This window comes from Semicossyphus pulcher, unplaced genomic scaffold (genome assembly GCF_022749685.1).
Source record: "Semicossyphus pulcher isolate SPU_LCO1_2020_fin unplaced genomic scaffold, fSemPul1.0.p SCAF_6, whole genome shotgun sequence".
In the NCBI taxonomy this organism is placed as follows: Eukaryota; Metazoa; Chordata; class Actinopteri; order Labriformes; family Labridae; genus Semicossyphus; species Semicossyphus pulcher.
Window position 1 is genome coordinate 21,260,804 of NW_027211737.1, and position 23,574 is coordinate 21,284,377.

The following is a 23,574-nucleotide window of genomic DNA, read 5'->3' on the forward strand; positions in this document are numbered from 1 at the left end:
AGTGACCAGAGAAAGGCGGGTGGAAAAAAAAGAACGATGAAAACATGCAGGATCAAAAGGGAAAAAGAAGGGAAGCTGCTAAATGAAGCTCCAGATGTAGTCTATGGGAATCATTTGTGGAGGACTCTGTGTGGTCAGAGACACGGTGACGGTTCGTGGTGAATATCTGAACATGGACGCACAGAGAGACGCTGACAATGCCCCACTCTTACTCTGATTAATACTGCTGAAGTCATACCAGTGTGGTGATGTAAAAATATTAATTATATTAGAATTAAACACAGAAAATATTAATGCTGTACATATATGCAAATTGGTATAGAGAGCATGTAAATAACTTCTCTTTGTTACAAACACAAAATGAGAGACGTACCCTCTTTTTCCCACTCATACTGCAATTGTGTGCAATATTATACGTTTTGTAATTATTAATTAGAATTATTAGCATGAATTAATTAAATGGTTCTTGTTAGTTTAGTTTATTTCTTCTGTGGTGGACATTTTATTTTCCTTTACCGGCAGGATTTTACTTTTACCCAGCATTTTTTAGTCATAAAACTCCTCATTTCCTTTAAAAATGATTTGAGCTTCAACAAGTTTAAATAACCAACATTTCTAGGAACAAATCTCTTCACTTGTCAAAAACAAAGTGAAAAAATATTTTCCACTGTCAAATCTGCTAAATAATTTCAAATGTAGTTGAAGGCAACATTTGAACTGGGCAAACTTCACTTCTAAGCACAAGCTGAAATTTAAATGAGATGTATAATTAAAATAGACAATCAGAAGCATGAACAAAGTGAAACCACGGCAGCATCATTTGTTACATTTTGGCTAAAATATAAATACACAAAATCAGCAAACTAAATTATTTTGACACGTCTCTGAAGTTTGAATTAATTAAAGTTATGATATAAGATGCTTTCTCTTAATATTAAGAAATCCCCTGCACACGGGAAGATATTAAAAATGTTAACAAAACAGACAAGTCAAAATGATTTATTCAAGCACTCAGCGCGGCATGTTGAGAGTTGTATCTTGCATTATTTGTTTCAAAACACACCCCGCGTCCTTGCGGCTCGGAGCCGCGGCACCGTGGGAGGGTAATATTCAGTACTTTGGCTTACATTAACCACACACCAGGCTAACTTTCCCTCTGCTCTGTCTCAGTGGAGTGAAACTGAAGTTTGGATTTCAGAGTTCCCCTTTATCTCTCTTACATCAATTTCCATGCTGGCACTAAGTGTTGCCAGATAGCAACTAGAAAGTCCTGTTAAGTTCGAGGGAACGAGAGAGGGAGGGAGACTGTGTCCTGTTTGTGACCGGACCGGAGCTTCATTCAGTGGTGCTAGACTGCCCCCTGCTGTTCTCCTGCAGAACATAGATCCACAGCACAATTAGTGCTGTTCATCCGATCAAAAAGCAGCCTGAGTGACTGAAGCAATGTGTCAAAGCCAGTCATTTTGTGATAACATGTTAAATCAAAATAAAGCATCCACCATGTTAAAGCTAAAGTTCTGCAGCTGAACACTGGTACCTATTAGAAGTAAGGATGCTGTTTAACAGACTTTTCTACAAAAGGGTTTCTTTCTGTTAAGTCTATCTCTGGTGATTAAACTCTGACTTGGTATTCTCTGTTAGTCATGCCACTATATTTCAACTATCATTCATTTTGCAAATCAGGAGAGCAGTAAAATGTGAAAGTATATCTTTCAAAGCTGTCCCTTGCTGTGGGCAAAGACGAACTCCCGACTTTAAAACTTTTAAAAGTTAGACAGGTTCTTTGAAGAGGAGTCAAAGGAGCAATTTAAAGAGACCTGGAGTGGTGTGTACCACTGCCTGCTATGGTGTCTCTGCACTGTGTGTGTATGTGTATCAAACCGCAAGCCAGACATGTGCAAACACACACACACACACACACTCGAATAGTTGCTTCTGTACCTGTCTTTGCTTTTTTCCCTTTTTTTTATTTCAGCAGGGTGAATTTTTATCTAAATGCAAAGCAGGTGATAGGTGCTCCAGTTTCCTCTAGAAGTAGCTCCCTTGTCTGGGCTCTCTTCCTGATAAGAGTCCTACTTTGCCTGACATAAAAGAGCCCGGTATCATTTCCCCTGCCTCCCCAACAACCCCCAGCTCGCTGCCCTCGCCCTTCCCCGAGCTTCACAAAGCTGCCTCTATTTGCTCCCAATTCAGGGCCCAATTGCAGATAAAGTTACAGCAAATTTGTTTGGAGGAAGAGCTGCTGAGGCCTGCGGTCCCTGGGGCAATAACAGCCTTGTCTTGCAGGGGCCGTGGGGAGAGCTGGCAGCAGCAGGAGAACAGAACCCAACACCGCTCAGCCCCACAATGGCCTCAACTCTCTCCGGGAGGGAAAAGCAAAGGGAGAGGAGGGGAGGGAGAGATAAAGAGGAACAGGGATGGATGGACAGATAGAAGGGAGAGACGCTCGGCTTGCAGGTGTGGAGAGAGGAAGCAGACGCTTAACCCCGAGACAGGCAGACGGAGACACAGAGACCCACCCACACGCACACACACACACAAATACACACAGACACCACCCATCATGCAGGACAGGAGGTAACTCCAGTCCCGTCCATTGTGCCAACGCCTCAGGCAAAGCTGCCACGGTGGCTGATTCACTGTCGGGATGGGTTGGTGACAGCAGTGTGGGTGTGAGAGAGAGAAAGGCTGCATGTGAGACTATGTGATATCTCTCTTTCTCTCACATGCACACAAAACACACACAACATACACACTAATCACAGCTGGCACTAATGGGCGATGTGTACACGCGGCTGGCATTGCAGAATTGGGCAGAAGGAGTGTAAGGGACCATGAAGAAAATGTTGAGTGTTTTTATGGAGGGAAAGTTGTGAAGTGACACAGTATGACAACTGCATTTTCATTTTACAATTGCATTTACAAAATCCAACAAATATGCGAGCACACTTAAATTCCGCCTTCAGGCTTACTTAGCAGTTAAGAAGTGCACACGTTTTGTAAGTTTAGAGGTTGAATTGCCCACAACTCCACCTCTGTAGTTACAGCCGTGTTGGAAAGTTAAGTGTAACATCTGTCTAGAAAGACAGCCAGACAGAAACACACGTGCACATGTGAACAGACACACATGCCCATAATCACACACAGCCGTACACCTTCATGAACGCACCACCTTGGCCAGATGGCCCCCCATAAAAACCCACTTAAAGAGATGAGCGAAGTGATTAAGAGGCCTCTCAAAGTGAGGGAGAAATGAGAGAGGGATGAAGAAATGGAAGGGAGGGAGGGAGTACCTGTGTAGAGCAGAGGCCCTAAATACTCTGATGCTTTTAGCTAAGTGCATACTCCTACGATAACAGACTCCCAAAAGAGCGAGGGGGGGAGACAATGACACCTAAATTTCAGACTTTCTATAAACTATGAAACGCTACGTCCTTGGCCTAGATACGTCCTTTATCGTCTTTGAATTTAAGTGAGTACAGTGAGAATATGAATAGGCGGCACTGTTACTAAAGAAATGGATGTACTATACGCTGTGTTTCCAAAAAGGGTGAAGAGCTATACAAGGCAAGGCGCACGTGTGTGCTGACATGGAGGCTGTGCTATCCAAGGCTGCGTCCTCCCCTCTCTCTATTAACCATGTAGATTGACAATTCTGAAGTGACCTTGTTTTCTGTTGAATTCCTTGACATTTTTTTTTGTCTGACATTTTCATTTATTTCTAAACGACAAAGGGACGAAGTTCAGCCTCACATGAGAGGAAACGCAAACCCTCACACGTGCGCCAGGCTCGCACGTGAGAGCACGCTCGCAAGCGCACACACACAGCGGGAAAATGTTAACTGATCAATACTATGTCTCTTCTGAACCGTGTCTTGTGATGACACTGTGACCTGTTGTACAAACACAGACACTCATACAGCCTCTGCAGAGATGAAACTGGTGTCAGACAGCCAAATGCTGCTAATGTCTAATGTCTGCTGCTGTGCCCCCTCAGTAAAGGGCCGGGGCGGGGCGGGTCCACCTGTCCTGTAGCTACTTAAGTCAGGACACTAAACCAGACAGGATTAAATGCCTGCTCTGTCATCTTCAGGGTAGGAACCTCTGTGCAGCCACTCACCGCCCAGCAGGAGAATGTCTCTTACTGATAGCTCTGCTGTCCAATTACACTTCACCTTTTAATACCAGACACAGATGACAGGATGGAGAGAGACAGGGCGGAGAAAGAGAGAGAGAGAGGATGAAGAGGGGGCTGATGGGAGAAGAGAAAAACAGCTTCCATTTTCAGTGCCTGCTTGAGAAGCTTGACACACTAAAACACATTGTAGTTGTGTTTTCTTTGTGTGTTTCAGGGTCTTATTTAAAATAGTGTTTGAGCTGCTGCATTACGGAAAATAAGTATTACACACACCTGTCATGTATAAAACACATTCAATACAAAGCCAGAGAAAGGATTGCATCGAACCAGTCCGTTGTGTGGGCTACAGTGTGGTAATGTACTTAACTATACTTGAGACATCAACAGTCTCTCATGTTAGAGTGTGCTGTTACTTCTGAAGGATCCATACTTTTACAGCCTCAATGGACATGTTCTCTGCTATACCTACCACATGTTAACAGACAGAGAAAGTTTAACCTCTTAAATTAATGATGATTGTCGGTCAGTATATTTAGATTAGTATTGACCTATCAATGTGAGTGGAGTTCGTCCAATTAATAGCTTTAAAACATATAAAGGAGCTCCTGTTTCACTTCTGCATGTCTAGTGTATGTGCAGGTGTGATCTGCAACAATCAAGGCACCTCTACGTACCACGAAAGCACAGATGCTCCTCTGAGGTGATTCCCATTCAAAGCAGCTGTTGATGTAGCAGCCTGTGTTGATCAGGAACATGATGCAGCGCCTAACTCTGTTAAAGTTGCGCAACAGCAGCTAAAAGGAGACAAAACAATTGACAACAGTTAAAACAGGTGAAGACATATGGTCAGAGACAGGCTGTCGGGAAAAAAAAAAGATGATGTTATATGCATGATTAACACTACATTGTGATATGGTACATAGAGATACTATAAAACAACAGGTTTTCACACTTTACTGTGAACATGTGGATAACTAATGAGACTTAGTTTGACAGCTAGGTGAGAATAACACAAACACATCAGAGTTTCCACATTAGCTGCACATGTTAATGTTTGGAAGGTTTCATTAAAAGACAAAGTAAACCGGAGAAAATAATTGGTCTAAAAACATAGGCACATATATGACAGACAACCTCCTTCAAAAAAGGTCTGAATTCATCACATTTGTGTCAACAAATATGTAACATATAATTAGCACCTTATCAACATGACATACTGTCAGTAAGCCTCATATGTTAGGTTTAAACCCTACAGTTTCTCATCCTGCCGTCACTTTGGAAAGTTAACTAGAGCATTAAGTTTAACAACTAGAGATTTGCAGGCCTGACCTCACTTTGGCTTCAATATTACAACATTACATCACCGAGGACACCATGTTTTCCCTCTTTAGATAGCTATATATGGATGTGGATCAGCGTAAAGGACAAACGGCCACTTAAAGTTTGACAAGCTGACTCACACTGTTTCTTTAAGTCTACTCTCCCAGTGATAAAGTTAAGTACAATAATAACAATTTCCAGCACAGTCCCTGGATTCTCCTCCCTGAGGGTTCTCCGTGCATTCGGCCAGATATGAGAGGGAGCTGGCAAACTGCTGTCCTCCCTCTGGGTTGCCAACCATTCAGGGAATAGCATAACAGCAGTGCTGAACGCAAACCACCCAATCAGGTCACCACTTGGAGAAAGTGCTCCCAAAGGACACACTGTCTCTGCAGATCGCTGTTCAGAAAAATTCTAGGCCATTATTCTACTCTTTGGAAAATTGTGTGTGTGTGTTTGAATGTGTGTAAACTGTGGGTGTTTGTAGCACTACAGTACAGTCTATTGTCTGTACTGTAAGCATGTGTGTTTCCGGATTGATTTGCATGTTGTTAGGGGTTCCTCGGCTGCTTTGATGCTAGATGAGAGGAGGATTCCTCCTTCTCTATGTATAATTATGTGAAGCTTTTTGTTGCCAAACTGAGGATGACTGTATGGTGTCCTGCTGGGGACACACAGACCCCGAGGACAACAAGACTGTGAATCATCCATTTCCACGTTCCTCGGCGCACGCACTTGATGTACATGCTGTACTCTTCTGGGCTCATTATTGCCATAACTGAGTGGATAAGAATATTTCATTTTCCGTGAATTATTTCAAAGAGTGCCTTTAGTTATTCCTTAAAACCACTTAGAAACGTGGTGAAGTCATTTATTCAGTCAAATGTCATAATTACAATTAAATGGTTTTGTTTGGCAGGCAGCTTATGTGTTTTTGTCTTTTCTGTGTGTGTGTCTGCACACTAAGCAGCAAGCAACAGCAGGGGAGCTGCTACCACACAAAAGAGCCCTCACGGGGCAAACCCTCCAAAGCAGCCGGTGACATCATCATTGCGAGACGCTGACATGGGTCATCTCTATGAGTCAGAGGTGAAATGGAGATGAAAAAGGAATCTGCACTTGGGATGAAAGTTTAGACTGGGCCGAGACAGAGAAGGCAGAAAGAGTGCGGAAAGAAGGGAATAGGAAGAGGATGGAGGGCTGACAAAAGGGCGGGATGGGAGCTGGTGTGAGCATTGGGCTGTGCTCGGCTGTGCATGGAGCAGCATTGACTGTTGAGCCCAAACGGTCACTCATATGACATGTCTGATGCGGGCCAGCCCCTACTATTCAGCCCTTTGTGGTGCCGCCACACTGAGCGGCGTGACAATGAAGTGCAAAGCAGCAGTGGCAAAGAGGGCCAACTATAAGGATGGCCAATCTACTTATGCACCCCAGAGCTGACAGCTTGACATTTCTATTCACAACTCAGAGTGGATGTGAGGGGGGGAGAGATGAGAGAAGGGAGAGAGGAGGGAGGGAGAGGAAAAAAAAAGAAACAAAATGCCGTTTTTCTTTCAATCATCCTGTTGTATCTTGCGCGCACAGTTGTTGTGGTTTACAAGATGCCACTCTGCAGGCTTGTTGGTTTTGCTTTAGACAGTTTAGCAGAATGGGGAGTACATTCTTGGACACAGATAAAAATGAGGCGGAGTGAGGGAAGATAAGTGTTGGCTGCTGATGTACCTGTTTGGACACTCTAGGCTCCTCCTCGATATACTTCTGCTCAATGGGAATCAAGGTCCTGAGACCAGCCTTCACCTGGAGGACGGAGAGAGCACACACAGCTTCAAACACTGCAGACGGTGAGAGTGACATGACTAATGTTTAAAATAATGCAGACAAATAAAGCGATAGAAATGATTTCATTCATTAGTGAGCATTTGGATATTTTGAAGGTTGTGCGTAGTACACAGTGCGTAGTAATGTAGCACATGCATAGAGCGTGCCCCATGTCAGAGGCTAGAGAGAGCGGGAGAGAGAGCTGTAAGATGGCCGCTATAGGACACACACAGCGATGGTGAATAGGCGAACAAAGGCTGTTGAGAGGGAGTCTTCGATAATTAAAGCCAAAACGAGGACGAGGGACAAGGGACGAGGGATGAGATGGAAGCGAGGGAGGGGGGGACAAACAGAATAAAGACAACAGCAGCGTAGAGGGGGGGATGCTGGAGAGAACAAGAGAGGGATGGAGAGAGAGAGAGAGAGAGAGGATAATGGGGGGTGGGGGGCAAAATAAAAAAAAAATCGGGGAGGAGAATCAAAAAAGCAAAAGAAAGACTTACAGCATTAAAAATCACGTCTATTTCGAGAAAGATGACCCCTTTTGTTGGCCCTGTCAGCTCCTTGCTTTTCAAGGCGTAGGCTTTGCGTTCTCCATTTTGGATCTGTGGGAGAGGGACATGACAGGCGTCTGTCTGGCAATACCCGGCTGAATCGGCTCCCCGGGCCACCTTTGAACCCCAGCTGCTGGCGCTGACAGGGAACCCAAAACAACTGTGGCAACTCTGACAAGTACCTGTTCATTACCCAGTGCAGCTCGGCTCTGTCAAACAGAAATTAACTATCCTGGGGAATCACACTGTACAGCAGAGCACGGATATACTACGCTCACACTTCTTTCTATCTATATTTTTTCAGACGTATATCCGTCGCTCTCTCTTTTCTTTAAATCGCAGCGTTCAATCTTTCAATCAGTGCCATTTTCATATCATCTCTCATCCCCTCACTTTCTTTCTTCTCACCTATCAATCTCCTCTTTTTTCTCAGCCTCTCTTCCATTTTTTCCTCCTTCCTGTCATTGCTTTCTCTTTGTGAAATAATAACAGTCTCATCTGCGTAGTTGCAAAAATAACCTCTGCTTTTTATATCTTCCGCTGTGTGTTTTCATTCTTTCCGTTCCTCTATGTTCTTTCTATTATCCCCAAAGGACAAGAGACACACACAGAAATCTGCCTTTGACTCACATTTAGTATAGGGATAGCCACTTTTCCCAGGAAGTCTGCACTCCTGTCTCGGTCCTCGTCATAAACGGTGACCTCGAGTACCGAGTGGATGTCCTTGACGTTACTGGACACAAAGACAAAATCAATGACATAAAAGGAACTGAAACAGGCGACAAACTGAAACACAGTCAAAGCTATCACATCGTCCACAATATTAAACAAACATTGAAAGCAGTTTAAAATCTGACATGCCGAGTGAGGCAAATGTTACTTAAATACCTTCAATTACATTGACATAAAGGTTTGAAAATCACCATTAACATGCTTTATGTGATGTTGCACTACTTTACAGTCTGAGCTAAGTAGAACTAAAGTGCGGAGCTCAAACGTGTCATCCTTTGAAAACTAGGCTAGCGAGAAGATTGCTGATGTTATGTATAGAAAGGAGGCTATGAGAAAGATGTGCACTCAAAGAATGACTAAATTAACTCATCGTCCCATCGCTGGGAATTCACAAGTGGAATGAAATTGCACAATATAGAAGATATCATGTTGAGTTAGAGCTACATTAACATTTACCTTCACAGAAGTATTAGTAGTGCTGTATGAATAACGATAGATTATAAAATATATATTCTTTGTGGATAAGGAAGAAATTGTCTTATGCACATTTATTGCTTGATTATCTTTAGGAACAGACTTTAAAATAATATTAAATAAGCAGCTGTATTAAAATGATATTTATGAAAAAAACATTCCACACTATAAACTGATATATATATACATATTTTTCAATGCTCAGGTGGTTGCAGAATTACATTCAATGTTTTCAATAAAAAATCTGCAATTATATTTCTTGTCTGTAATTTAAAACACACTGAATCTGACAGTAATTCAAACATAGATTGCTTTTTCTTACTTCCCTCACTGCAGTGAATGTAAGCTGTGTGTAGAATAAAAGCCACTCACAAAGTGAAGACCTTGTTCCACTCTGGGTTGAGGTTTTTGTAGACGGTGTGCGTCTGCAGCCGATCGTTACTCAGCTCCACCACACAGAAAGGGTCACTCTTACCTGACAAGCACACAAAGAAAGAAACATACCATCCAAAAGGACATAAATACAGTGGATAGAAAACTTTTGTTGGCTTAAGGTCGAGCTACAGTGGAGCGAGAATTTTAAGTATTTCTGACAGCTTTTGTCTACCTTCAATCACTCCTATTATTAAGACGGACAGTACACAGCGTCCTCCGCTTATACCTAATGACAGCTCTAATTCCTTGAGCTTATCATAAATATAATAATATACTTATTTCATTTTTAGCCCCAATAAGTTATATATCATAAAACAACAGTGGAACAGCTGCAAGCCGTTTCTATCAACACCCCGGGAACATGGACAACCAGAAGATAAGCTCCAGGACGGCTGTGCCCTGGGCAGTCACGAGGAGGGGGTGCGAGGGTGACAAGAGAGGGAAGACTTAGAGAAAGGATGTGGCTGAGAAAAAGGAGGGCGATGTGGCTGTGAAGGTCAGAGAAGTTCAGAGTAGTAGATAAAGACGGCCGAGCAGGGGTGTGAGAAACATAGCCGGTCCGTGATTAGCGAGCGTGAGACGACATCCGCAAAATATGAGTGGAAGGAAAAACATCATGAGATTTTAATGATGATGAATGATGGAAAAACACTTTTCATCCTTTTTGCTATGTTCTATGAACAGTAGTGTAAGTAAACAACAACAATTTAACTCTTGTGTTTGTTATTGGAAAATCCCTGCTAGCAGCGATTATAAATATAAAACAGAGAGACATTTTATATTAATAATAAGCAGACAACATATATAAAAATGTTGATTTATCCTGCAGAATAAATCATTTTAAAGCATCAAATACAGAATTATTTGAGTGGCCTGTTGCAGCCAAAAGATAAAACTTTATTACACCATGTGAGAACTTTAAAGACCCTAAACATACATGATTTATGGTTGACTATAAATCATATTCATTCATGCTAATTCATTCGAACAAAACTTTCAATTCACAATTTACTACAGTTACGTAACTGGGCAGAGAGAGACTGCAGAGAGAAGTAAACATATCATCACCTCCTGAGAATAACATACTGTACTATAATAATCAAACCCAGTAGTGTCCTATATATTCTCTATTTGTTTACTAACATCTCAAATTTCAGTTTGCTTTGTACACAGAGAGGAGTGAGACCAGCTCCCCATGCCTGCCAGCCCACCTCCCTTCTTCTGCCGCAGAATGAAGTAAAAACAACAAAACTCTTAATGCTGGCTTTGATCATTATTTTTTATTAAAACTGCTGGGAGCCGCTGCGCTGTTTGTTCAAGCTTATCACATGAAAAGGCTGGGTCAGGAAGTTTAAAAAAATATGTCCCAAACTAATTCCCATGGAAACACTGACGGTATTGAAATATTAGTAAGGCTGCAATGTTGCATAATAAGACTCAATAAAGTTGGGATTGAGTTCAAAACCCCCCCTGCCACTTTGTGTGTGTGCTCGTGTGCTTCCGTCTTGGGAAGCGTGTGTGTGTGTGAGTGCCATTGATTGGTGTGATTTTCTTCAAATGTTGTGACAAGGGCAGGACATTTAGTGGGTGTGCAAAGTAAATGTCACCGTGATCAATGCCGAGCCGTAGGTGTTGCCTTTCATATCTGTTTGTGGCGCTCTATCGACGCGGAGCGTTTGAAGTGGATATTGACGGCTACGACTCCTACGATAGAAACAAGATACATTAAAATAGACAAAGACAATGGACCAAAGAGCCTACGTCTCAGTGCAGCTTTGTTAGCCATAAGAATTGTTTGCATAGCTCATATACAATGTTTCATATCAACATAGAAATCCTATGATGTATGCACTCACAAAATGTAGTAAAAATTGTAACAAATACATTTTGTCATATTTTTACACTAGTAAATATTTGAAATCCTCCTTAATCATTCCAGAGCTTCCATAGCATAAGCGATTATAATGTTGTCGCCACAAACCAGGTCTGATTAAATTTAAATGCAATCACCCAAATTAAGAGATGGAAATTATTTCTGCACAACCCCGACCCTCCCCCATTTTCTCTCTAATATTCTGTTTTTAATGACATGGCAGGCTGTGTTGCCGCAGAGAGCCAGTTGTCATTGGTGATGAACTTTCACCTTATTGGCCGCCAGCACCAGAGGCGGCTGTCTTAACCAATTACACGCTCAGGTTTGAGCGCCACTCAGAGATCATCCAGGTAATGTCCGAGCAAAGCTCCTCCCCCCTCTGGGTCCCGTCTCCGCGGCGCTGGAAGATGGTTTGCAGCGAGGAGCGGGCTCAAACTCATTTCAGGGCGCCCTGAGATAAGTGTGGAGGATGAATACAGCACAGAGAGGAGGGAGCACGCTGTAATTGCCTCGCAGGAAGCTTAGAGTTAGCGAGGAGTTTGAGGTTAGAGAGGGAACGCACGCACTCCTGGTCCTGTATAATCACAATTAATTATGAATCAGACTTTAAAATGTAAATCAATCACATTTCTGTTGCATTCATTTTCCACCTCTTCATCACTTTTAATAGGCTCGACAAGATTATATACAGTAGACCTCCAAGTGTCAAGTGATGGAAAATCTACATTTAACTGACAGGTTTTGTTTTGATATTCAGTGAAGAAGAAAGAAGTCTACACTCGCTGTGGCGTTGCTGTGAGAGGTGTGTGTGTGTGTGTGTGTCACTATTGAAATGTTCTTACAGTATAGCATCCACTCAGAGGGACAAGAGCTGGCAGACAAAAGGGATTGTTGGTTTTAGAGACTATTTTCAGTTATCCTACTCGGGCTGGAGAGGAGCTACTCCACAAAAACACTTCAATTAGAGAGAGAGAGATGGCCAGAGAGGAGAGAGGGAGAGGAGGAGGAGGAGGAGGAGGAGGAGGGGAGAGACAGGAGAGCAGACAGGCAGCGTGAATGGGAGAGAGATGGTGAACTCTTTCTCTCTCTCTCTCTCTCTCTCTGACCTCCCCTCTCTCTCTCCCTCCCCTATCTCTGTGTCTGTTTGTCTGTCCGTCTGTTTCTCTCTCACCTTGCTCCTGACCCTCTCTTGGTCCGGGCTGTTAAAATAGGGTGTTCATGTGGTGAGGGCTCTTATGTGGCTCTTACAGAGCTATTGTTTCTGCCAGCGACACACACACACACACACACGCACACACGCACACACAGAAGCACACACAGAAGCACACACATACACAGAGCTAGACTCAAAACAGGAATACTCTATCTAGGCACAACCACCTGCCTGTTACCTGGATCACTTTATCACTACTGTATGTAGCTTTGAGGGGCTGCATCGGCTGACTGTTGTGGCTGTTCTGGGGGACAAAAGAAGCATATGTCCTTTGTGCTTGCACCTACATATAATTTTGAATAAGGTTACAAATTGGACTGTCTATATTTGAGATCTTTTTGGCTCTGACAAAATAGTTATGTGTGAAAAATTCCTTTTTTTGGTTGATGTTACTTTTAGTAATTTGTATGTATTTGTCCCATGCAAAATTGTTCACCTGCAGTCTGTTTTTTAGTATGTAAAATCCAAGTTTTCAATTTGAAACATAAACATATACACTTGTAAAAGACTATTTTCCAAGTACTTTAAATGTTTTAAACTTAAATTAAAAATATATATATATATTTTTCATTCAGATTTGAAACTGTACCGTACCATCGTGTCACAAATGACTGCAAGATGGTATAAAATTCGACGATTAGTCTAATTATGCAGATTTGTTGTCAGTTTTCCAATTGTTTTGTATTCAGTCTGAGTAGATTCTGCATAAGCATTCGCCCTGCCTGTCACCATAAGACATGTCAAACCCTTAACACTAATTCCAAATAGCCCACGGGCTATTAGGACACCGCTCCTAAATCGAACATGTTCTCTTTAACCACGTCAATCCTGCAGAGACGAAGTTAAAGGAAAAAAAACAAACAGCCAATAGACATTATATTCCCACAGTTTTACTCTTAGAAGCTCAGACTGAATGATGAGCTCTACAACGAGGTCACAGAGCAAATTTCTGCTCCGAGTGAAATACAAGAGCCAGAGAGCCATTAGCCCTGCACTCCGGCTGCTCCGGTCGCTCCACGCAATAACCCAAATCAACCGGCTCCACTCTGTATTTGCTAATGGGACTGTTTCAAATGGGGAAAAACTCTAGACACTCTCTCACACACACACAGAGAGGCCGACAGAGACACACACATTTCCTTCTCTCTCAACTAGATAATACAGAGTGAAAAACTAGGCCTGTCCACTGTAGACCTAATTAAAAGTAAGAATTAATGGAGAATGGAGGATTCAGAGAGAGCAAGCAGAGAAAGAGCGGGAGGAGGAGGGGGGAGAGATTTGTTGGTTCAAATATGTACTTTTTCTCTATTATTCAAATGAGCACCCTGCATCTTTTCGAAAAATGCAGAGACAAATTTAGCGTCCTGCACAAAGTAGACTTTATCTCTCTCTGAGGATTCTCGCAGAGCATCATCCCTTACACCAAAATTACACCCGACTTTATCTTTGGTAAGATTTATAGGAGGATTGCTGGTGGAGGAAAAAGCGCCACAGAAAATGTTCAGTGCAAAACTGTAGCTTAAGTTATTTAAAGCAAAAAATGCTCTTGTAATAGTGGAGCTACCGATCAGATGTGCTTACTCTGGAGGTAAAGCTGCGAAAGAAATAAGACCTATTTGTCCGATTATTTTTTAGTGTATGAGCATATGAGCTGAGTATGTATTTAAGAGCTGCGGGTTACAGTCCTGGCGTTTGGACTTAAGGTCATCATCTTACCTGTGACATCTGCTGCCATCAGTCCCTCAGCCCTGATGACCTTCACCTGCACCACGCCGACATCTTTCAGGTTGTGGAACGATCTCCACACGCTCTGAAACATCACAGGAACAGGGGTGAAAGGTCAAAGAGGACGGCAGATTAGCATTAAAGAGAAAGTCAGGTCAATAGCCTGACATTTCATTAAGAGAGGAAAGGGTAGAATATGTCCTTTAAAAGTCCTTATTTGAAAATGTAGAGTTGGCATTTATAGGCGAGTCTAACAGAGGACAAATGGCCAAATTTAATTTCACTTAATAGCTGCGCTTGCCTGTTTGAAATGTTTCCGAACTTTGTACTTTTTCAGATAAAAAATGGAACTGATTTTGGTGAAGCTGATGAGCCAAGCAGATATGTTTTATAAAACGTTACAGCAAATAATAACATTACACAGGCAAAGTAGAACAAAGACATCATGACATTTTAAGAACAATTAGATCAAAGAGTATGAAAGTATTAAACATAATCATTTTTTTATTTATAGCACCACATCAGAATACGTTTTCTTATGACACTTTAAACATAAGACCATACTCTTTATAATACTAAGAATATACTACATATAATACATCTATTCCATAAGTACAATTAGAAGGCCCACTGAAGGTCTTATAAACTATAAACTTTTGCAACTACAATGCGGGCTATTGTTGCTTTTCTCTGAAAGATAGTCCCTCAGTAAGAGGAAAAAGTTTCCTGCTGCAAAGTAGTGTTTCACATTGTGTTCTGTTAATAGAAATGTTTCTTTATGGGATTTCTTTCTTATGAACAAAATGCTAAAGTTTGAATGCAGTTTTAAATCATTCTCATGTACATTATTGGATGAATTGTCCGTTTTTTTAAGTGCTGATTCGCTGCCTGGTGCACACTGTCGAGTGGGTCATGTAATTGAAAACACTGGCTGGTTGTTTTTTTAGTCACTCTATGAATTACTTCCTCACAATGGGATTTGTAATAAAAGAGAGGTGTTAAGAGGGTGTGTGAATAGCAGCACTTGTATCAGCAGAAGAAGAAATAATAAGTGAAATATATGCAGTATGAAGTGAAATGAGTCTTACAACTTTAATGTTCAAATATAACAAAATATATATATAAAGAATATGAAGGAAAAATTTGCAAGACATCACCACATGATTTGCATCTTATTGATATTAAAGTGTCTGCACGGGGCTCATCGTTTACTGTCTGCACTCGTGTTTGTTGCTTTAAAGAGGGACGAGGGGAAAGAGAGGGAGAGTCTGATAATAAAATAATAGAGATATTGTGGTGAGCAGACATGTCCAGTGAAGCGTGACTGGCAGTGATATCATAGTTAAGAGGCAAACGCACACACACACATTGACCTCCACACACACAATCCAGTTTACACAACAGCTAAACCGATAAACACACACAACTGCAAAACAATATTCTTCTATTTCTTGCGTGTTCGCACAGAATATAAAAGTCAATTTACATACATGTTTAAGAGGAGCTATGGGGATATTTGATTGTCTGAAATGGGGAGGGAGACACTGTGTATATAGTGTTTTAATAACCAGGAGAATAAATGATGACTGTGTAAAAAACTAGGCAGTAAATGTGCAGAATAAAGGGAGACCTGTGGACATCAGCGGCTGCTCCACGAAGCACAGGCGCACACTGAAAGACACGCACACACACACCATCATAAACTCATGCTTTTGTTCACATCCAAGTACTCAGGTATAAACACATGCATGGAAAAACCTACACTGAGGCCAAATTGAGTAGCATGTCGGCATGTCTTAAAAGCAGAGTGAAAATGCACTTCACTTCAATTTATTTCTCTCTCTCTGGCAATAACCCCTTCCATCCCCACAGGAGTAATTATAATTTAAATTTCAGAGTCAGGGCCAGGCTACAGACTTAATTCATTATTACCAACTCTGTCAGACTCTGCCTGTTTCCAGCGATATCATTGTCCAAAAGCTCTCTAAAGGAGATGAGAGGGGAGAGAGTGCGAAAGAAAGAGAGGGAGGGAGAGAGAGAAAGAGAAAGAGAAGGAGAGAGGGGACAACTCTCAATTTTAGGGCACGATTTCTCTGAAGATACAGCTGCTTGTTGTGATTATTGGGGGGGGCGGGCAAGAGGAGGGGTGAGGGCATGAAGGGAGGGGTGAGGAAACAGAGGAAGAGGCAAGGGCAAACTAAACGCCGACTAGTTACTGTGTTAGTTTTCTATAGTAGTCAGGCCATGATGCTGATAACCAAGCTGGGAATCGAATGTCTTTACTTTATTAGTGCTGAGTGAAATGCATCTGTAGCTACCAGTATTAACAACTGTAACACTGGTATTTAATGTCTGATCAGACTCATTAGCTTGTGTACTTACTATTTTATGAGATTTTTCACCACTCTAGCCTGCATTTCATTGGTCAGTTTTAATCTTGTTTGTTTATATTTTATTAGACAGCTCTTTATCTAAATCAAAGTTGGGCCAACTTGACAGTATTTGGTTTATGCAAGTTTAAGTTTTTGTACGGCTGCTTGTGTTTCTATTTTTGTTTTCTATTTCTATTCTATTTTGTTTTCTATTTGAAGTTTGGCTTCTTTTATAAAAATAATTCTTCTTAAAGGGTCCATATCTTTTTTTGCTTTGCTTCGTTGTCAAAGCACTTAGTAAACTCTTGTTTTTAAAGGTGCTATATAAATAAAGTTATTATTATTATTACTATTTTAAATGGATGTTTAAATGGAAGTGAAAACTGCATAATTCCGTGTTTTTCCAGAATTACATTTTTCAAAAGGTCGCCTCTGAAATGGGCCGTTCAGAACAGTTGCACTGGCTGAAATCGACCAATCGTCATTCATCGTCATTCACCGTCATTCACCTCGGGCTGCCTTCTTGCACCAGCTTGTAGTCAAGTTGTTTTCATACTCGATTTCAACTTACCATTCTGATACCTCCTGGTGATTCTGGCTCATATATATAAGGCTGAGTAACCGATTCTAGAGCAGCCATGTTTTTAATAACTTTGGAGTGACAGTGTCGTGCGGCCGCTCCCCCACATGTGCGATTCCACGTTGGGGCTAGGCAGTCACTCCAAATACTGTCAGCCAATCGTGGCTAAGGAATGGCAAAACAGCTTGTTCGCTCCAGGAGGAAGGAGAGGCTCCGAATAATAAGTAAATTAAAATACGTATACAATTTTTAAAATAAAACTAACTTTACCAACGTGATTCAAAAACACATTAAAATAATACAAAATTGAATGCATAGCTAAAATATGTCCCCTTTAAGGAAAAAAAAAATTATACGATAAAGTAAACTATGAAAAAGGTTAATTTTAGTGTTGCACAAGGCTGACCTCCAAACCTGGACCCTTACGTTTACCACACATCGATTCATTCACACATTCATGCACTTATGCAAGCACCACAGGAATTATTATCAGGACATTATCAATTAGCATTTTTGTTATCAGTTCTTCACTAAGGTAGGAGAAAGGAACATAAATATTATTTCAATTGTCAAGATATCTTTAAAAAATGTAATGTTCTACAGATTTTCAGCAGGACTCAGGACACCCAGTTTGATACCGGGACAATGCTGGACAAACCCAAATTCTAGGGACTGTAAACTTTACCCAAAAGATATTTAAAACATAGTGGTTGTTTCCCTCTGAAATACATACGCATCAATACAAACAGAGACTGAAAAAAGAAAATGAGAGAATTTTTCCTCTGTGATGTATGGATGCAGAGATATAATTTCACCCCCAACCCATCATCCTCAGTCCATCCCTTCCTCCCACCGTACAGTCTCCCTGAGGGGACATTTAGGTTCAGCCTCAATCCATGACTGGTGAATAGAATACACCCATCCTCCACAAGGATTCAAATCCTCGTCAGAAAGATAGACAGCAAAAGATGGAACAGACGGACGGATACACAGACAGACAGGTAGAGAGAAAGACAGATGAAGGGAGGCCAAGAGCGACCCCCACCCACCCTCCCACACCCCCATCAGCACGCAGGTGGAATGACGGGGATAAGGAGGAGATGAAAGGGAGGGATGAACAGAGAGGAGAAAATAGAAGGACAGAGTTGTCTTTCATAAAACAAACCCCCGTCCTGTCTGTGATTGACACGCTGTCACTGTGACATCTTCTTCCCGTCTCTGTCACACTCAACAGACACACAAACGCACAAATGAATCAGCCCCGGCATAGGCTTATGACTCGCTGTCATCTTTGCATCGTGTCACCTTTCATCAGCGCTCCATATAACGCTTCACACTCAGACACACACAAAGCGTCTGCCCAGCAGCCGCGCAGTTTTAGGGACATTTAATTCAAATGAATGTGAAATGCTCAAACACAAACCAAATGCTAACAACTTCCTCCTCTTCCTCCAATTCCCACTCCTATTCATCAACTCAGTGTCACTGTCTGTCAAGATTCTCTCGAGAAAAGTTTGCTCTCCTTATCTCACTTCCTGTCCAGGTTGTGTCCTTTCGCTTCACCTTAGAGCAGTGCACCGGAGTGGGTGGGAGAGGTACTGCAGCTGTGTGTGTGTGTGTGTGTGTGTGTGTATGCCTACATGAGGGTGGGTGGTGAAGTGCCACCACTTCAGCGGAGGTCACCATGTCCTCCTTCTCTCATCCACCCATCCTGCAGCCACCTTAGGCCCATTAAGAGCCATTAGTGTGTGTGCTCCTTTGCCGTCATAATGCATAAATCTCTTCCTCTCCTTCTCCCGCTCTCCCTCCGTCCCTCTCTACTTTCTGGGAAACAGTAATTAGGGATGAAGGAAAGGTTACGGTGAGCAATAGTACATCTTAAGCAGTTGTCACTAAGTGTATTGCACAGTGTTGCATAGAGCTCCAACATCAGCTGCATTCAAAGTAGTTTGCAGAAGAAAATCGTGTGTACTCATTCATGTGCATGCATGCAGTAGATGCGAGCGTACAGAGGCACACACAAACATAGACATAAACAAAGTGACCACATATGGCGTAGTGTGTTACTAACCCTAAGTTTAAAGGACATTTCTAGGAGTTAAAATTGGCCGAGCTTGGTTGTGCGCGCAGCTGAAAGCTGGAACAAGCAAAGGATTTCAATTGTCTTCTCCTCCTCGTTCTCATTTGTGAAGGTATCTGCTCTTTAAAGCTGTGATAATGACAGCATGGTACATGCATTTCTCCGCCAACCCCCATCGTTTTATTAGACAGCTGACGCAGGAAGGAACTGTTTTTCTACGTGTCTCTATGTGTGTGTGCATGTTTGTGATTAGCAGTAGTGGATGCTTTGTGCAGGACAGCTGATTTCAAGCCGATAAAACCAGTCAGTAAAAATGTGCCAAAGCGTAATAACATACACCTGCACGTGCACACTTAAACACACACACACACGCACAGGGCAGATTAGTGGGCTTTGAGCTGCACTGTTATGTATTAGTGGTGGTACTTGGTCTTATCAGAGCTCTTTGATAAGGTACATCTTTATTAAATTCTCCGACTGAAAGACGGCCAGTCTGGGGAAAAGGAATATGTTAATAGGTAGGGACCATTCAAGTCTTCCAACCGACCTCACCGTGCCCCTCCATCTGTACCCCCCCCCCCACCTTCCTCCACCCTCTATCTCTCCATCCCTTCATCTAACGGCAGGGCCACAGTGGCGACAGACAAAGAGCCGAGGCTGCCGAGAGAGCGGGACAGAGACGGGGAGTGCGTGAGAGAGAAGGAGGCAGGAAAAAGAGGTGGGCGAAGGAAGGAAAATGTCTCGCCTTCAGCCGAGCAGAAAAACGGGGTCTGCACGAGTTGTGAGAGAGGTGAAATAGCTTTTTCTTTTCATTTTACACGCCTTCCCTTCCCGGTGCGACCCTCATCCTTTACCTCTCGCCCCCTATTACACACACTCACACAAACACACACACACATGCATACACTCACGCGCTACCGTCCTTATTTTGTGGCTGCGAGCAGAGGCACAGCGTGTGTCTCAGTCCTAGAGCTCCCCCCTCTGATCTTGCGCGGTAGCTGCAGCGCGGAGCAGACTAGTCGACCTCCTGTGGCTAGCCAATAAGGCAGCGCCACGGTTATGTAGGTCGTGGCACCCGTGTTCGGCCTGTGGAGCCTCGCCGCTGGTGCTTATGCACACACCGAAAGACGCAAACACACACCAGCCGGGGGACGTAGTGTTAACTGCAATCAGAACACATCCTCTAATCTCACAAACACAGACAGCTACTTACTGTACAGTACAGTAAATGAACACACACACACAGAGAAGCGCGCAAAACTACACAGCACGCATGGGAATATGTGCAAATCTGAAAGACAACGATGATCAATTATATCATTTGTTATCCAAAGTTACACTAAAAGTATTAAGTGAACAAATATCTTATTGTTTCTATTAAAATAAGAAATGAATGGATGCAGATATAGCTGCAGCACTGAGGAATAAAACCACACAATGTTCTGCTGATGTGCAGAGAAATAAGCCATATCAAGGCTGTCAGTGAATGAAATCTATTCAAAGTTGTGTGTGAGTGTCTCTTTTGTGGCAAGGAGTGAGGACAGGGTGTGAAGGGTTAACTAGGCTAAGACAAAGACATAGGCAGAAACTATTGTGTTGAGTGGAGGGCCTCTGGAGCAGATGGGGCCTTAGGGCTCTCTCTCTGTCTCACCCTCTCTCTCTGTGTAATACTAAGCTCAAATCAATGACAAGCGGCTGACGAGCTAAGACATTTTACACACAAATAAAACGAGCCCACATGCATTAATCATAAATGCACAACACACACACAGCTCTCTGCAGGATGCTGATGCAAATACAGCACAATACTGGCGGTGTGAATCATAAGAAACAAACAAGCTACGTGAGCACCATCCTTTCCGAACGGTTTGTTCAAAAAGCTCGTCAGCAGCGCCTCTAAGACACTTGTGATCGCTCTTCTCTGACCTCCCGACCCCTCGTGTTTCTTCCTTCCTTTTCCTTTCATCTCACCCACTCCTCTGCTCTCTTCTAACTTCAAACCCCAGCTGCAGCTTGGCAGATTTTGTATTTCAAATCTCAGCACATTGGCTTGTGAAAAAAAAAGACCCTCTTCTTGATGAATAAGTGAGATTCTTTGTAAAATGTGAAGTTGGTGACTTTAGAACAATCAGAAGTCTGATGATAAATGCCAGAGGGAGTTGTTGTTTGACACGTCAGTCTGACTCATGACACAAAAGAAACAGTACTTTGCTTTGTCTTTGCAACTTAAGACATGTCGATACACATCACAGTCATCTATACGAAGAAGTAAACTCAGTGTCAGGTGTATGGTCAGACAGAAATACAATGGGGTTGTTATAGCTGTGCTTAAAGGAATAATGAAAGGAAAATGTAAGGTCTGTTATGCTACTGAAGGCTATTACTGCTGCTTATTTCTTTTAGACAGGCTCTCAAACATTGAGTACTTCCGTCCTCCATTGCATTCTTTCTCTATACTAATCATTCATATCTTAAGGCCACTCACATATCTCTGCATGATCTGGTGTCTCTCATGAGGGTCGTCCAGCATGTTGACTGACAGATCAGAGATGGAAACAGCGGCGGAGGCAGTGAGTGTAACCAGCAGCACCAGCACACCATCACCTTCCTCCATTGGCAGATCCAACTTGTGTGTGTGTTCTTTACTGAGAAGCGACAGGTCGATGGTACACCTAAAGGGAACACATTCACGCAAACAGGCAAATAGAAATAGAATTGTAAGGTAAGATGATTATGCTGAACACAGGCTGATAGTCACAGACAAGTGGGCTCAAGTTTGCAGGAAAACAATGTCTGTAGTAAGATATACCTTGTACAGAGCAATATAAATATAAGACTGATAACAGTATACACACGGCAAGAGTCATGTGTGCAGGATATAAGCAACTGCAGCTAACACAATTAATCCTTAAAGTAAGCACTGGAGAGCATCTTCTCTTGGCTGAATTGATTTTCTGGCACTCCCTTAATATATCTCCAGTTATTATCCAGGCAGGCCAATAGTGATTATTGGACTGGGGTCACAGAGTTCAAAGAAAAAGCTTGAGCGCCTCCATTCTGATGAAAAACTCCTTTTCCACAGGAAATGTGCAGCATATATCCAGGGTTTAAATTTGCACTGGAATGATAGAGTTATGGATATTGAACGGGAGCTAAAAAAAGAGTATATCTGCACACTGACGGGAATGTTTGAGCTGAAATGATTGGAAATAACAGAATAGTCAAAGTACTTTGGTTTGCTACCCCTCTTCTAACCATACAATCTGATAAAAGACGGACATAGCTACATTTCCAGAAAGACTGATAAAGACTAGGGTACCTTCCCATGAAGTCGTCCTTCTTGCCAGCATCTTTGTCCCAGACTGTGATGTCCACGTAGCCTCCCTGCTCCTCGTACAGGTGGAAGTCGAACTGCTCTCTCCACTGCGGGTTCAGCGTTTTGGGAATCGTCTGAGTACAACAGAAGGAAATATATTATTTGTAAGTATCTATATGAGAAATGTATGAGGCGTATACTGCACATACACATGCACTGATGCTGCTAATACAATACCGACAGTTCATAGACTGTCAGACAGGAAGAAGCATGATTTTTTCATGCTAAAGTTAAAGTAAAATCGAGAATAATTAGAATAGCAAGTATGTAAGTGGTAAAAAATATTCTTTGTCGGTATGGTATAGGAAATAGAACATTGAGGGAGAAAATAGTCCCTCTATAAAGTCACATGTGCTTGTACATGTATTGTGGAAGGTCTTAGTTTTTCTCTATTTAACAAGGAATTTATAAGCATAACTCTTGTATTGAATAAGATTTGTTTAACTGGTCTAAAGAGTTCCACTTTATACTGAATATAGACATAAAAATGTGCCTTCTTACTTTGATCACAGGGCTCCATATATATTCAGAATTACATGGGTGTTTCAGTGAAATTAAGATGCATGAATACTCTCAAACAGCCGTGTGTGTGTTCACCTTGCTCTTGTACTTCTGGTGCCCCATCCTGAATTTGACGTAAGGGTCGCTGAGGCCGTTGGCGTCCATGGGCTGGAGGCTGCGACCTTCTATCAGACTGATGCTGACTATTCCTCGCCACAGCTGGGCTTTTCTGTGCACATCTGACAGACGCATACTCTGATACTGCAGCAGGCAAACACACACACATGTACATTTATACGTACACAGGAATGCACACAAACACACACAGAATACACACACACACACATATGCAAAAATTAAACCCCAGGATAGAAGTATGG

At 42.3% G+C, this 23,574-nt stretch overlaps 1 protein-coding gene across 1 annotated transcript in view; it reads right to left on the reverse strand.

The window, feature by feature from the left end:
- The window catches only part of mctp1a (multiple C2 domains, transmembrane 1a), a 135,869-nt gene that overhangs the window by 40,717 nt on the left and 71,578 nt on the right, over nt 1–23,574 (reverse strand). Inside the window, exons 7-15 of the mRNA XM_069682324.1 lie at nt 23,291–23,455; nt 22,637–22,767; nt 21,803–21,989; nt 14,277–14,370; nt 9,412–9,514; nt 8,464–8,566; nt 7,783–7,884; nt 7,184–7,258; nt 4,813–4,932 (exon numbers count right to left, since the gene is read on the reverse strand). Of these exons, the coding sequence (XP_069538425.1) occupies nt 4,813–4,932; nt 7,184–7,258; nt 7,783–7,884; nt 8,464–8,566; nt 9,412–9,514; nt 14,277–14,370; nt 21,803–21,989; nt 22,637–22,767; nt 23,291–23,455 (1,080 nt within the window). The remainder of the gene's footprint in view (nt 1–4,812; nt 4,933–7,183; nt 7,259–7,782; nt 7,885–8,463; nt 8,567–9,411; nt 9,515–14,276; nt 14,371–21,802; nt 21,990–22,636; nt 22,768–23,290; nt 23,456–23,574) is intronic.